Source organism: Embiotoca jacksoni, unplaced genomic scaffold, assembly GCF_022577435.1.
Source record: "Embiotoca jacksoni isolate LCO1_2020_lvr unplaced genomic scaffold, fEmbJac1.0.p SCAF_15, whole genome shotgun sequence".
Lineage (NCBI taxonomy): Eukaryota > Metazoa > Chordata > Actinopteri > Embiotocidae > Embiotoca > Embiotoca jacksoni.
In genome coordinates, this window is record NW_027185285.1 from 14,899,940 (window position 1) to 14,912,048 (window position 12,109).

The 12,109-nt window shown below is 40.1% G+C and overlaps 1 protein-coding gene across 1 annotated transcript; it reads left to right on the top strand.

Annotated features, from left to right (window-relative positions):
• The first annotated feature begins 1,632 nt into the window (after positions 1-1,632).
• On the top strand, positions 1,633-8,501 carry LOC138197903 (growth hormone secretagogue receptor type 1-like). The gene is made up of 6 exons (XM_069148921.1): positions 1,633-1,768; positions 2,720-2,895; positions 4,109-4,631; positions 4,680-4,979; positions 6,559-6,639; positions 8,494-8,501. Exons 1-6 carry the CDS (start codon positions 1,633-1,635, stop codon positions 8,499-8,501), a joined length of 1,224 nt encoding a protein of 407 aa, XP_069005022.1.
• The last annotated feature ends 3,608 nt before the right edge of the window (positions 8,502-12,109 follow it).

A 12,109-nucleotide genomic window follows, 5' to 3' on the forward strand; every position in this document is an offset into this window, starting at 1 on the left:
ATCAGGCAAAACCATCAACTACCCACAGACCGTAGAAACCCCAGGTTTACTCATTGAAGTCTATTTAATTTGGCAAATGTCCCTCTTCCCACACAGATATGAGCAATGATATGATTTCCTGTAAAACCAAATTTGATGTTTCAAAATCTCATAAGACAGCTCATCCCTTTCAGAAGAGCTGTAAGATACTCTTTTATATACAGTCTATGGGGGGATACTAAAACCTTCATCAATGTTACTCAGCTCCTCACAGTTGCCCATTTCACCAGACTCCAACATGTTGACGACAAGAACCGAGGGTTCACTTATCGTCTAACATATCCCAAAATTTCCATGTGTGCCATTTTTACACAATCAAACCTTATATTGAATAAAATGGTGTATGATGACGAATGAAATGTCGGTGAAAGGTGAGCAATGGCAACAGACTAGCACAAGTCTGGCTGGGTTGGGTACAGAGTTAAAGTTTAACTCTCCATGTAGGACAGCCTAAACTAGCCCTGCAAGTATTCACCATGTCACCAAGTTTCTGGCTGCACTTCTTTCATGTAGACAACCAAATTATGGTATGTAGGCTGCTTTAATCCTCTCACGACCCCTCAGACTTATCATGTGACCCTTTGGAGGGAACCAAACCCTCGGTTGGGAACAATCAGATTGAAGCAAAGTTTCTACAGAGTACTTAAAATTAGCTCCATCTAATAGTTTTAGTTGACTAAAGGGTCTGTATTTAAAAATGAATGAAACATAATTTGATTACTTTTAAGATCAAACTGTCTTGAAACTCATAAAACACTGCTTTATTTTGAGGTGTAAAAAAAAGTCATTGGCATGTTGGTAAACTTAAAGTGTCCTCATGTAAACATGTATGATGTGTAACGGGTAGTGCAGACAACAAGTGATGTGTGTGTGTGTGTGTGTGTGTGTGTGTGTGTGTGTGTGTGTGTGTGTGTGTGTGTGTGCGCGTGTGTGTGTGACAGAGGTATAAAAGGTGAGAGAGAGTGAAAAGAGAGAGAGATCATAGGTGTGTAAGTCACGGCCAAAGCAAGTGTGTGCTCGCAGCAGAGATACACCAAGGCTCCTCTTCATCCGTGAGTATATCATTTTTTTTTTTATAAAATCACATGGTTTTGTGTGTGTGTCATCTTTTTCTAGCTGTGGACACTAATGTATAGTTTTAATCCCATTTTATTTTTGTGAGATCTTCCAAAAATGAACTGACTTTTTAAATGGTTTGTTTTATTGGCATTAATGTCAGTGTTAAAAAAATAACAAAAAAATAAAAGTGTTTCAGAAGATTCAATTAAATGGACATTAACTCTGTTACTGTACAGTTTTCCGTGTAAAGGTTGATCTTTTAGACATAATTGGTGCAGAGTGGGCAGACAGAACCCTGAATTTAACTACACTGTATAATGTATGCACTTAAATAGCTTGTGTTCATATGTGTCGGGCATTTATCTCTTGTTTTGACCGGGCAGCACTTTTCCACCCTGACCATCCTCTTCGGTGTTGGCTGTTATCGAGCATCATAGGAAATCCATCAGTGTGCGTCACCTTTTTCGCCCTGTAACCTGAGGGACACACTGGTCTCTGCGGTCACTTTTCCTGTCCACCCCACCCATCATCATCATGGACCTGATAGACTTAGGAGACGTGGGCAGTGGCTGTGAAGAAAAAAACTGTGGCCTTACATCAAGCTTCCAGGAGGACTGCTCCAACAATGACTGCCACTGGGAGGAACCTATGTTTGGACTGATTGAATTAGGTGGGTAAAAACAGTGGTTATAATTGTGCTGATGCATAATGTTTTAGAAAAGTTTTGTAAAAAAGAAACATATCAGCAACTTTGGTCTTTATTATGTTTCACTGAAGGAAATTGTTGCGTCAACTCAAGATGGCAGCTGCCAGTCTTCTTGTGCTGCTTCTCTCTTATTACCAAGGATTCCAGCTGTCTTGATCAATAAACACTGACTTAAAAAAAAAAAAGAAAGACACAAATATTAGCTGTAGAAATCAAGAAACCTGTGAAAATTGTTCGCTGGAAGCTCTATTGATGGTTTCTTGAGTGTCATTTGGAAAAAACAGTGTGATACTTCCCTTAATATAATGTATATTACCTTTGACAATAGGTTGGCTGTTGAAAGTTGTCCATGCTTGCTTTCTTTTAATGGTATATCTGTCCTTCCCAGCTATGACTTGGATGTGAGGAAAATTAATAAAGAATATTTTCACTCTGATTATTATTTAAGCATGGCATAAATACACAGCTGATGCCAGCTGTTGGTTAGTTTTGCCTAAAAAACATTGTAAATGGAGGAAACAGTTGACCTGGTTCAAAGGTAAAAAAAAAATCCACCTCCAATCTTTAAAGCTTTTAAGTTAATGCGTCATTTGTTTGATTTGTAAAAAAAAATGGCATATTGTGGTTTTATGGGAGGTTATACCCTAAATAAAGACATAACGTTAATTAGAGAACCAGGCTAAGACTCGAAGTGTCCCCTTTTCCAGTCTGTGCTAAGCCAAGCAAACCAGCTGGAGGCTTTAGCTTCTTTGTACAGTACAAATTGTTTCATCTAGCACTTAGAAAAAGATGACTGCTTCAAGATTTCACATTGGTAACAGTGTGCTAAAAACTAAAGATTTCAATTCTTAATTTTCCAGACAATGTGTGTATTTGTAACACTAATGATGGCAAAATATTTGTTTTTTTTTCTAGTGTGTGTGACTGTGATTTACATTCCACTGATGCTATTTGGCCTTCTGGGAAATATACTGACGATTCTGGTGGTTTTGCTCCGCCCACACATGAGAAGTTCCACCTACCTGTACCTGAGCAGCATGGCTGTTAGTGATCTACTGATCCTCCTACTGCTGCCTTTGGATCTGTTTAAGGTACACACACATAAACAAGGTCCACCTTTCTCTATGCATGCATGTTACGGCAATATGGAATCAGATCATGTTGCAACTCAAGAGGAAGTCCAAGCAGAATTTCTAGATGAGTTGTTTGAATGAAGCAGCAGGTACAATTTGCTTCCTGTCAGGAGTAGAGATGGTGGTTTAAATTTGTTTCCCTCAGGGGGAATCCCTGCCTCCAAATTAAGTTTTGTTACATTCGAGGGCTGTGTCACAGCCAGAGTGCTTTTAAATTCTTCTATCATTTCCTCTGCACAATGGCATCATCTTTAGGTGTAAGTAAATAACAAACAATATTTCATTGTTTAGATTTATTTTTTGCTGTTATTGCAACCTAATTCATCTAAATGACGTATCAATTCTGACAGCATCATTCAGTCTCAGTCTCCAAATTGTGTAAATGTGGTGGAGGGTTCTGAAGATGACGTCCCCATTTTTAATCGCTGAAATGTCTGAAATGTTAATGACAGTTTCAAAGTCTGGAGCCAGGCTGACTCTGTGGTGATGTGGTAGTATCATATTGTATAATGGAAGTGAAGAGGGCCATGTTAAACAAGCTTTGAATTGAAATACATATGCCGCCTAATTGCCCTTCCAGTTTTCAATCTATCTGAGTTGTGTCTCGTGAAATGACAAGACTTATCAAATGAACACAAGGGAAGATTGATCAGGCCTTCTTGGAAAAGCCGAGAGCAAATATCATGGCAATCCTTTAGTTTGCCATAACAACAAAAATGTGGAAAATCACGGGATCTGCAAAGTCATTCTGAAAGGAACACAAATGTGTGCACCATCTTTCATGGCTATCCACTCCATAGTTGTTGATACGTTAAACTCTGAACCAGAAATGCACACCTGATGGTGACACCTAGTGTGTACACCATGTTGTAGGATTTATCATCTAAGAACCATGAATGTTGTAGATTTAAAGTTACAGAAAACATTGACATTGAGGCATTGAAAATCTGTAGGAAATGTTTCATTCATTTTATGTCATTTTTCATTGTAGTGCCTAGTGCCATTTTGTTTGTTGTAAAAAATGTTTTATTTAGAATGTTAACGTAAGCTAACTATCTATGAAAGTTTTAATGACTAGTTCTTACGCTTGAAACTCCATCCACACTACACAATGTGTTTGACTCTGTCAGTTCCAGTTTGTCATCATATATAATTGCTTTGTCTCTCGTAGCTCTGGAAACCCAGACCCTGGACATTAGGGGACCTTACCTGTAAACTGACCATGTTCCTTTCGGAGTGCTGCACCTTCTGCACCATCCTCCACATCACCTTCCTCTCCCTGGAAAGGTACCTGGCGGTCTGCTGGCCGATCACAGCCAAGACACTGGTGACACGGCGCAGAACCAGGACTGTCATTGGCTGCCTGTGGCTGGGTGCGGCCGTTAGTGCTGCACCAGTGTTGGTCATGGTTGGAGTGGAAGAAGTTGGGGGAGAGGAGCTTGGGTTTAGCCAGTGGAGGGAGGACAGAGGCTGGACAGGCAGCAAAGGAGAACAGGGAGGATTTAGGATTGGTGGAGGGGAAAGAGGAAGTGGACATATGGCCTTGAAGGATGGAGGAATACAGGAAATAATGTTGGGGGAAAGAGAGACAAAGGGATGGGGTGAAAGAGTTGGGGATTTGAAATGGTTTAGCAATGATGGGGAGGACAAACTGAGAATAGGAGATTTTAATGAAAGGAAACAAGGAGATGGAGGTGAAATGACGGATAAAATACGAGCAGATGAGGAAGGAGGTGAAGAAGAAGGAAAGGTGGAACTTGAGGAAGAGAAGCCAAATAAAAAAAAGGAAGATGAGGGAGGAGGAAGGGAAGGGAGGGTTGATGGAGGTCTTGGAAGAGAGATTGACAAGAGAGAGTGCCGCTGCACGGACTATGCCGTCTCCTCTGGTCTGTTGTCGGCCATGATGATTCTCTCCAACTTGTACTTCCTTGTACCCCTCTGCATCCTGGGACTGATGTACAGCCTGATTGGAAGGACGCTGTGGCTCCGTCCAAAAAGCAGCCGTAGAGACCAGAGTCACCGACATACTGTCAAAATGCTGGGTGAGGAAAAACACACATCACTATTGCTCCAGTAATAATTACTATGGTCACAATGAATGTTACCTTCTGACTTACTGGAAGATGCAGGTTGCCCAGTAGATTGAGTAGGCTCCCTTTATGTGGAACAGAAATGTGATGATAACCACCTAGGAATAATATAAAGATATAAAATACATTTTAAATTTTGAGCTGTTTAAGAATTACATTTAAATAAGACATAGGCTGTGTTTCAAATGACATACTTCCCTTAGCACACTAATAAACATGTTAGGATTCTTGTGTAGTGCATGAATTTCAGCAGAGTAGCCCTGTCTCAAACTGCACAATGACATGCTGCGCTTACCGGAAGTAACTGTAACAATTGAATGCATCATCAACATATCTGCCGACTTTAACTATTTTACCCAGAAATTAATTTTGTGTTGTTTGTTTCACTGATGGCTTCAATCCAACAGCAGTATGGAAGTACTTAGTGAAAAATAAACACTTGTGTGTTGTGGTCTACAACCACTGCAGCTTCCTGAGACAATTTTATTTTGAAAATTATTAATGTCGGTGGTTCCCTCATTTTCCACTACGTAGCCAACATGGCGACAATTGAGCGTGGAAAGTGTCCAGTGATTCACGCTCCTTTTTTGACTGTTTTGAATGCATCGTCCAAATACCTGTATTGCACTGCATGTCTCCATACTACATCACTGTGAACGCACTTATGCACTCAAAATAATGAATGTCAGTATGTAAGGATTAAAACACATCAAGAGACATGCTTGATAGTGACTTCCTGTTTTATAAATGTTTTTATGGTTTCTCAGGATGTGGGTATCTAATTAGTGATTGCTCTATTGAATCAGTTCTCAATATTGGAAATCTATGAGCGTTTTACTGATACTCTGGAACCAGTTGGAACCAGTTTGCAAGTTCAAATTTAGCCTCCGTATAAACCAAGCATACAGCTGGAATATATGAACTGTTTAAACTGAAAAATTAATGTGGAATATTGCTAGCATGATCAAAATCATATTTATTGTAAACTTAACATATTTTGAATTACAATTGCATAAATGACACAATACAGCTGAAATTACAAGATATGACATCACAATAGTTAGAATTACCAAAGTAAGTGAATGAGATTATTATTAGCTGTCCTGATCCACCTAACCAGCTTTTGTTTTGTTTTACTTAGCAGGTTAATGTAAGCTTTGTCAGTTAGTTTAGTTATAGCCACCACAGTGCTGTTACTGTTATGTAACTGTTGAAGTTATAAGGTTCGCTGTTAGTTATGTCATGATGCCTCTTGTTTACAGTAGAGGGATTTTGATTGGACAAATGAATCTTAGCGACAAATTTACACAATTGCTTGAGTTTTCACTGGCTATCACATGTCTTATGTTTAAATGGTCCAGACCAATTAGAAAATCAGCCCAGTCCAGGAAGGTGTTTGGAGACCTCATGTCATTTTTACAGGTCATGCGGCACAGGTCCAGGAAGCCAGGAGTGGAACAGGACTGATTTTAATGTTCTCCTCCTGTGTCCCTCTCCCTCATTTGTCTTTCTCTCTCTCCACCTCCTCCAGGAGTGATTGTCCTGGCCTTTGTCCTGTGCTGGCTCCCTTTCCACGTGGGTCGGACAATATTCTCTCTTTCTCTGGGCACTGGTACTGACAAACAGGAAACACACACAGACACAAACTCAGACATTAACACACTCTCTGATATCAGCAGAGACAGCAACGATATCAACACACATGCTGTTACGAAATCTTTCGGCCACATGGACACACACTTCTCTGAGGCCCACTCCCAGACCGGAGAGATGAATGAGCACACTCTTACAGAGAGAGATGAAATATACTGTGAGATCTGTGGAAAGACAAAAGTCAAAATCAACACACACACTGATGATATGGACACAGACACGCAGTCATTTCCTGCCATTTCAAACACTGGCACAGGCCCACATGATCTGGATCCTAGCATTAAAACAAATACACATATGGAAACACACAATGATTCAGCACATGATAATACTCTGCTGAGAAGATTTGCAGATGACAAAATACAAAACAGGACACCTATATGTAAAAACTCACAAAACAATCAAACTAATCACACACAGCCTACAGCAGGTACAAACACATATGCTGCGCCACCCACCGACCTGTATAATGATAACACACACAATCATGCACGCTTCAACTACACAAAGTCGCACCCTGACACACACTTGTATTTTTTATACTATCTGTCTCAGTATTTTAATCTTGTGTCGTCTGTTCTCTTCTACCTCAGTGCTGCTGTCAATCCTTTACTGTACAACCTGATGTCTGCCAGATACAGACATGCTGTACACAGCCTCTTACACACACATTCTCACACACAGGCTTATCGCCTACGAACACTTACGACACAGCAGTCCACGACTACTTTGTAAGGGCAAATATTATATGCACAGGAATAAATGCACACACTGAATGCAAAAAAGAACAAGCCTTGATTTCTTTCAAATGTTCTTCTGTAAAATCCATGACCGTATAAATTATAGCATACTGACATATATTTAAAGAGTAAACAAAAAGGGCAAATGTGTGTTTCAGTTAATGGATGCTGTTCTGTTTGATGTAAATGTTACATTACTAATGTAAAAGCTTAAGAAAATTGTGACATTTGAATTAACTTAGACCAGTTCCAATTTGTTACAACTGTTGCTTTAAAGCACAGCAGTCATTTTGACTTGCCACAGGTGTCACTAATAAAATAAAAAATGGTTGGATTCCATTTAGGCGTTTCTGCCATAAACTGTGTATAAAAGCTTAAGTAGCTTCTTCTGAGTCTGAAAAATGAGGCCTATGCAGAAGTGCCTTAAAGTGTCGCTAGGGGGTTGGCTCCAAAATGGCTCCACAGACTACCATTACTATCTTCCACAACCCATTATTTTGTCATCCGCTACAGTTACTCCTTCTTAATCGTTTTCTGGCAGTCTATCTGAAAATAATCGCATGATTGATTAGATATTAAGCCTAAAAAAGCGGTAAACTTGGGGGCGTATGATTGACAGGTCTGTAGTGCAGTCAGGTTTCCACTGAAGTTGGGCTTGGTGTGGTATTCTTTTGGTTTCCAATCAGATCGAGTCAGAGCCACAACTTTCTCCTCCTTGGCTCATCCAAGTATGGTCACTTCTGACTCCAAACCGCTCCGAACTGTTGCCTGGTTTTATCCAAAGTTGGAATATGGGTTCACCTTGAGGCTTTATTGTGAGGACATTGTGGCGAGAGGACTTTAAGGATGCAGTCAGGGCTTACGTTTACCTACAGTAGCTCACTGTTGATGGTCAGTAAATATCTCCAGGCTTCAGGCTGGGTGCTTGTTCATCCACAATGTTGTGTTTTCTTTTCTTATGTGTTTTAAGCAACGGATTATTTTTGACACATTAATATTTATATAGAACTGTGTGGCTGGTTATTCAATCATAAAGTAGGTCCTGTATTTACTCTCTTTTAACTCTGTTTTAGGACTTTAGCTGCTAAAAGCACCCTCAAGTTAGTTGCTAACTGTGTCTGCCTGTGGTTTGGTGCTGAGCACATAGTGTATATGGCGCTTTTAGAGCCTTAAAAAAACAAAAAAAAAACCCAGCTGCATGACGTGGCTAAAAAGGTTCACTATATACCTGAGGTATGTGACCCAAAAGTGTATAGTTGAGGGGTGATCAACAAAACAATGACTTATTTCATATTGAAACTTTGTTTTCGTATTGTTTTTCATACCACAATGTGAGTTTGTAATGAGCAGTTGACTTTTCTTCCCAGACATGAAAGCTACACCTGCAATGTTCACAAATGCATCCCTATAAGTTCATGGATGCTGGCTTTTAAACTGTGCACTGATAACAAGCTGGGTGGTCCCTCTCCTCTTTAACCCGCAGAATGCGGCATCCATGATTTCCCCCCCCCAAAAATCTATCATTTTCATTGCTCTTAAATGAGAGATCACATTTCTTCAATATTGGTTGTCAGCCTTGTCCCTACAGAAATGTTTCCAAATTCTGTTGTCAGTTAACCTATTTAGTTGTGAGATGTTCGAACAGGTGTTTTTTTTTTTTTTTTTTTTACCTTTACACAACTTTTCCAGTCTTTTCTTGCCCCAGTCACAACTTTTTTAGAAATGTGGATACCAGCAAGCTATCAAATTCAAAACGAGCACAAATCTTTCATAAATCAAAAAATGTATCAGTTTCAACATTTGTGTTGTCTTTGGTCTATTGTCAATTAAATAAGGGTTTATGAGATTTGCAAATGATTGCATTGTTTGAATTTACATTTTACACACATCTACACACAAGAGAGAGAGAGAGAGAGAGAGAGAGAGACAGAGACAGAGACAGAGAGACAGAGAGAGAGAGAGAGACAGAGAGAGAGAGACAGAGAGAGAGAGAGAGAGAGAGAGAGAGAGAGAACAGGGCTATTGTTTTGATTCATGTAGTTTCATACAGGCTGATGTGTTTTGATGTAGTATATATTACATTACGTGTCAAATACATATATAAATGCCTTTATTTGCTTCACATTTGAGGTTTTATCTCTTCTGTGAAGGAGGTAATGTTTTCTCCCATGTTAGTCTGTCAGCAGGAAACACTTTAAAATGGATTTCTTAAAGTGGTGGACAGACCGGCCTCAGGCTAAGGGACAATTGATTCGATTTTGTCAGTAATCCAGGCATTTTCTGCCATGAGATCTGATCCTGTTTTAGAACTATGTATATATAAAACAGAATTTATTCTAAATTATAGTTGTATGAGAAATGTTTACAATTTCTATAGTTATTGACATCTCCCTTTGTTTTTTTAATTATCTTTCTAGTGTCTCCCATCTTGTTTAATTGCCATTGTAGCTCACAATCTAGTTAACTATGACTCTTATAACTGCACACTACTAACCAAGAGGAGGTTTAGTGGTCTGCTTGTATTTGACACATTACAATATTTCATATATAACTGCTGACAAAGAACTGTTTTTGTTTAATTTTTATTGTACTCTATTAATCCACGAGGGGAAATTATTTCGCTACAGCATCACCCCGAGGGGGAGCTGCTGCAACAGGCTGCCTCGACCACGGCGCCAACTAACCTGAGGTGCATGTTTTGGGTGTTGGGAGGAAGCCGGAGAAACTGAAGAGAACCCACGCAAGCACAGGGAGAACATTCAAACTCCGCACAGAAAGGCCCAGGACCGGATTCGAACCCGGAACCTTTTTTGCTGTGAGGCGACAATGCTAACCACTGCACCACCGTGCCGCCCTATTTATTTATTTGATTGATGTAGTTTCATACAGGCTGATGTGTTTTGATGTACAGGTTTTTACAGGTTTTTCTTGCTGTAGTGTTATAAAATGTTGGCTGACTCAAATGTTTTGCATTGCTTTTTGCCTTCTGTTTAGAGTGGCCTTTGAACACGCTTGCATGAATATAGTGTACAGTGTGTTGAAACAATAGTGGATTGTAACATTACAGTATTTTATGGTCTGAGGCTGGAGAGGGACTGATATTTTTCTTCTTTTGGAGAAAACTTTTTTAAATCTTTGGGTTGAAATCGGATCGTGCACCAGCACAGTCATTTGCATACACACACACACACCTGCCACAACTTCTCATTCATACCAAAACAAAGAAAATACAGATACACAAAAACAACACTACGACCACAGTCGTAACACTGGACAACTGGCATATTCTGTCCTGTAAAACTGACAACCAATTAATCACATGAATTTGACAGTGTGGAAAATACATACATTTGCTTTCTTGTCAAGAGTTAGAGTAGAAAATCAGTGCCAGTCTCACATCCGGACATTGAATATGAAGCTACAGTGCATCAGCAATTAGCCTGGTTGTTTTATCTTGGCTTTATAAGTCACTCAAAAACCAAAATGTAATAATTGGTACATAGTGTAACAGAGGTTTATTTGTTGGCCATCTCTTTGCTATAACTAATAATAGTGTACAGTATAGAATAGTATTCTTCACAACCCTCCAGTACAGAGCAACCCGGCAACATGGTACACCATTTTCCAAATTATTATCCAGATGTCATCTTTGTTTATCTACAACAGTCACAAAATTAAGGACTTTTTCAGCTTCACTTATTGCAATGTGGATACTATTACTGCACAAGCAAAAACTGATGACAAAAGATTTTTTTCATTTTAAAACAAAATACATTGTACCAAATCATTGAGCAGATTGCCTACAACTCAAAAAAGAAACTGTTTTAAAGAAGGCAATACCCCTCAAAAATAAATAATTTAAAACTAGTTCCAGACAAAGCTACAGTACAGTCTAATTACAGTCCTTCTTTAATATCCCTTAAACAACTCTCTAATTTGTTGAACTTGTTGGCCATGTCAACCAATTCTCATCCCTAGGGTGTAATATGAGGGTTTTACAAAAGCAAAGTAAATACATTTGTATCTTCTACACATGGAATAAATGTTAAGGTGTGGTGTGTAATCGGACCCAAACGCAGATACAGGACAGCAGAGTTCTTTCTCAAGCCAGATTCTTTATTTTCCCAGGCAGGAATAAACGGGGAACAAACAGAATGTCTAAGTTCTGAGGCGGCCAAGCGCCAAAAAAGTCCCTTCTCTCTCTCTCTCTCTCCTCTGAATCCGAGAGTGGCAGGAAAACCGGCAGAATACAGTCACGTCAGACGGAGGCGCGTCCATGTGCTCCGCTTGGGTCCGAGCTGGTGTGTGGCTCTGCTGCGGAAGTGGCTGGCAGGCAGGCAGGCAGAGAAGGCATGGCTTTGCTGTGGGGAATCCCGAGGTCCGCCACAAGAGCAGCAGACAAGCTGGACCGCTGTGTGGATCTCCGTGGTCCTACACAGGAGATCAGGCAGGGTCGACTGTGTGACACCCGAGGTTCGACACAGGATTGCCAAAACTTTGACAGCTGATCTCCGAGGAACGAACTGGAAGACTTCTTTGCACAGGTGAAACCTGAGGCTCGACACTGGACGGCAGGGCAGACTGTGTGACACCCGAGGTTTGACACAGGATTGCCAAGACTTATACAGTTGATCTCCACGGAACGAACTGGAATCTTTTTCGTTCAGGTGAATGCCCGAGGCTCGACGC

Bases quoted from the DNA above. Each gene is read 5' to 3' on its own strand.
- LOC138197903 (XM_069148921.1), top strand. From the start codon at position 1,633: ATGGACCTGATAGACTTAGGAGACGTGGGCAGTGGCTGTGAAGAAAAA. The intron at 2,896-4,108 runs GTACACACACAT...TGTCTCTCGTAG, and splicing joins TGCCTTTGGATCTGTTTAAG to CTCTGGAAACCCAGACCCTG. The intron at 4,632-4,679 runs GTGAAATGACGG...GAGGTGAAGAAG, and splicing joins AAGGAAACAAGGAGATGGAG to AAGGAAAGGTGGAACTTGAG.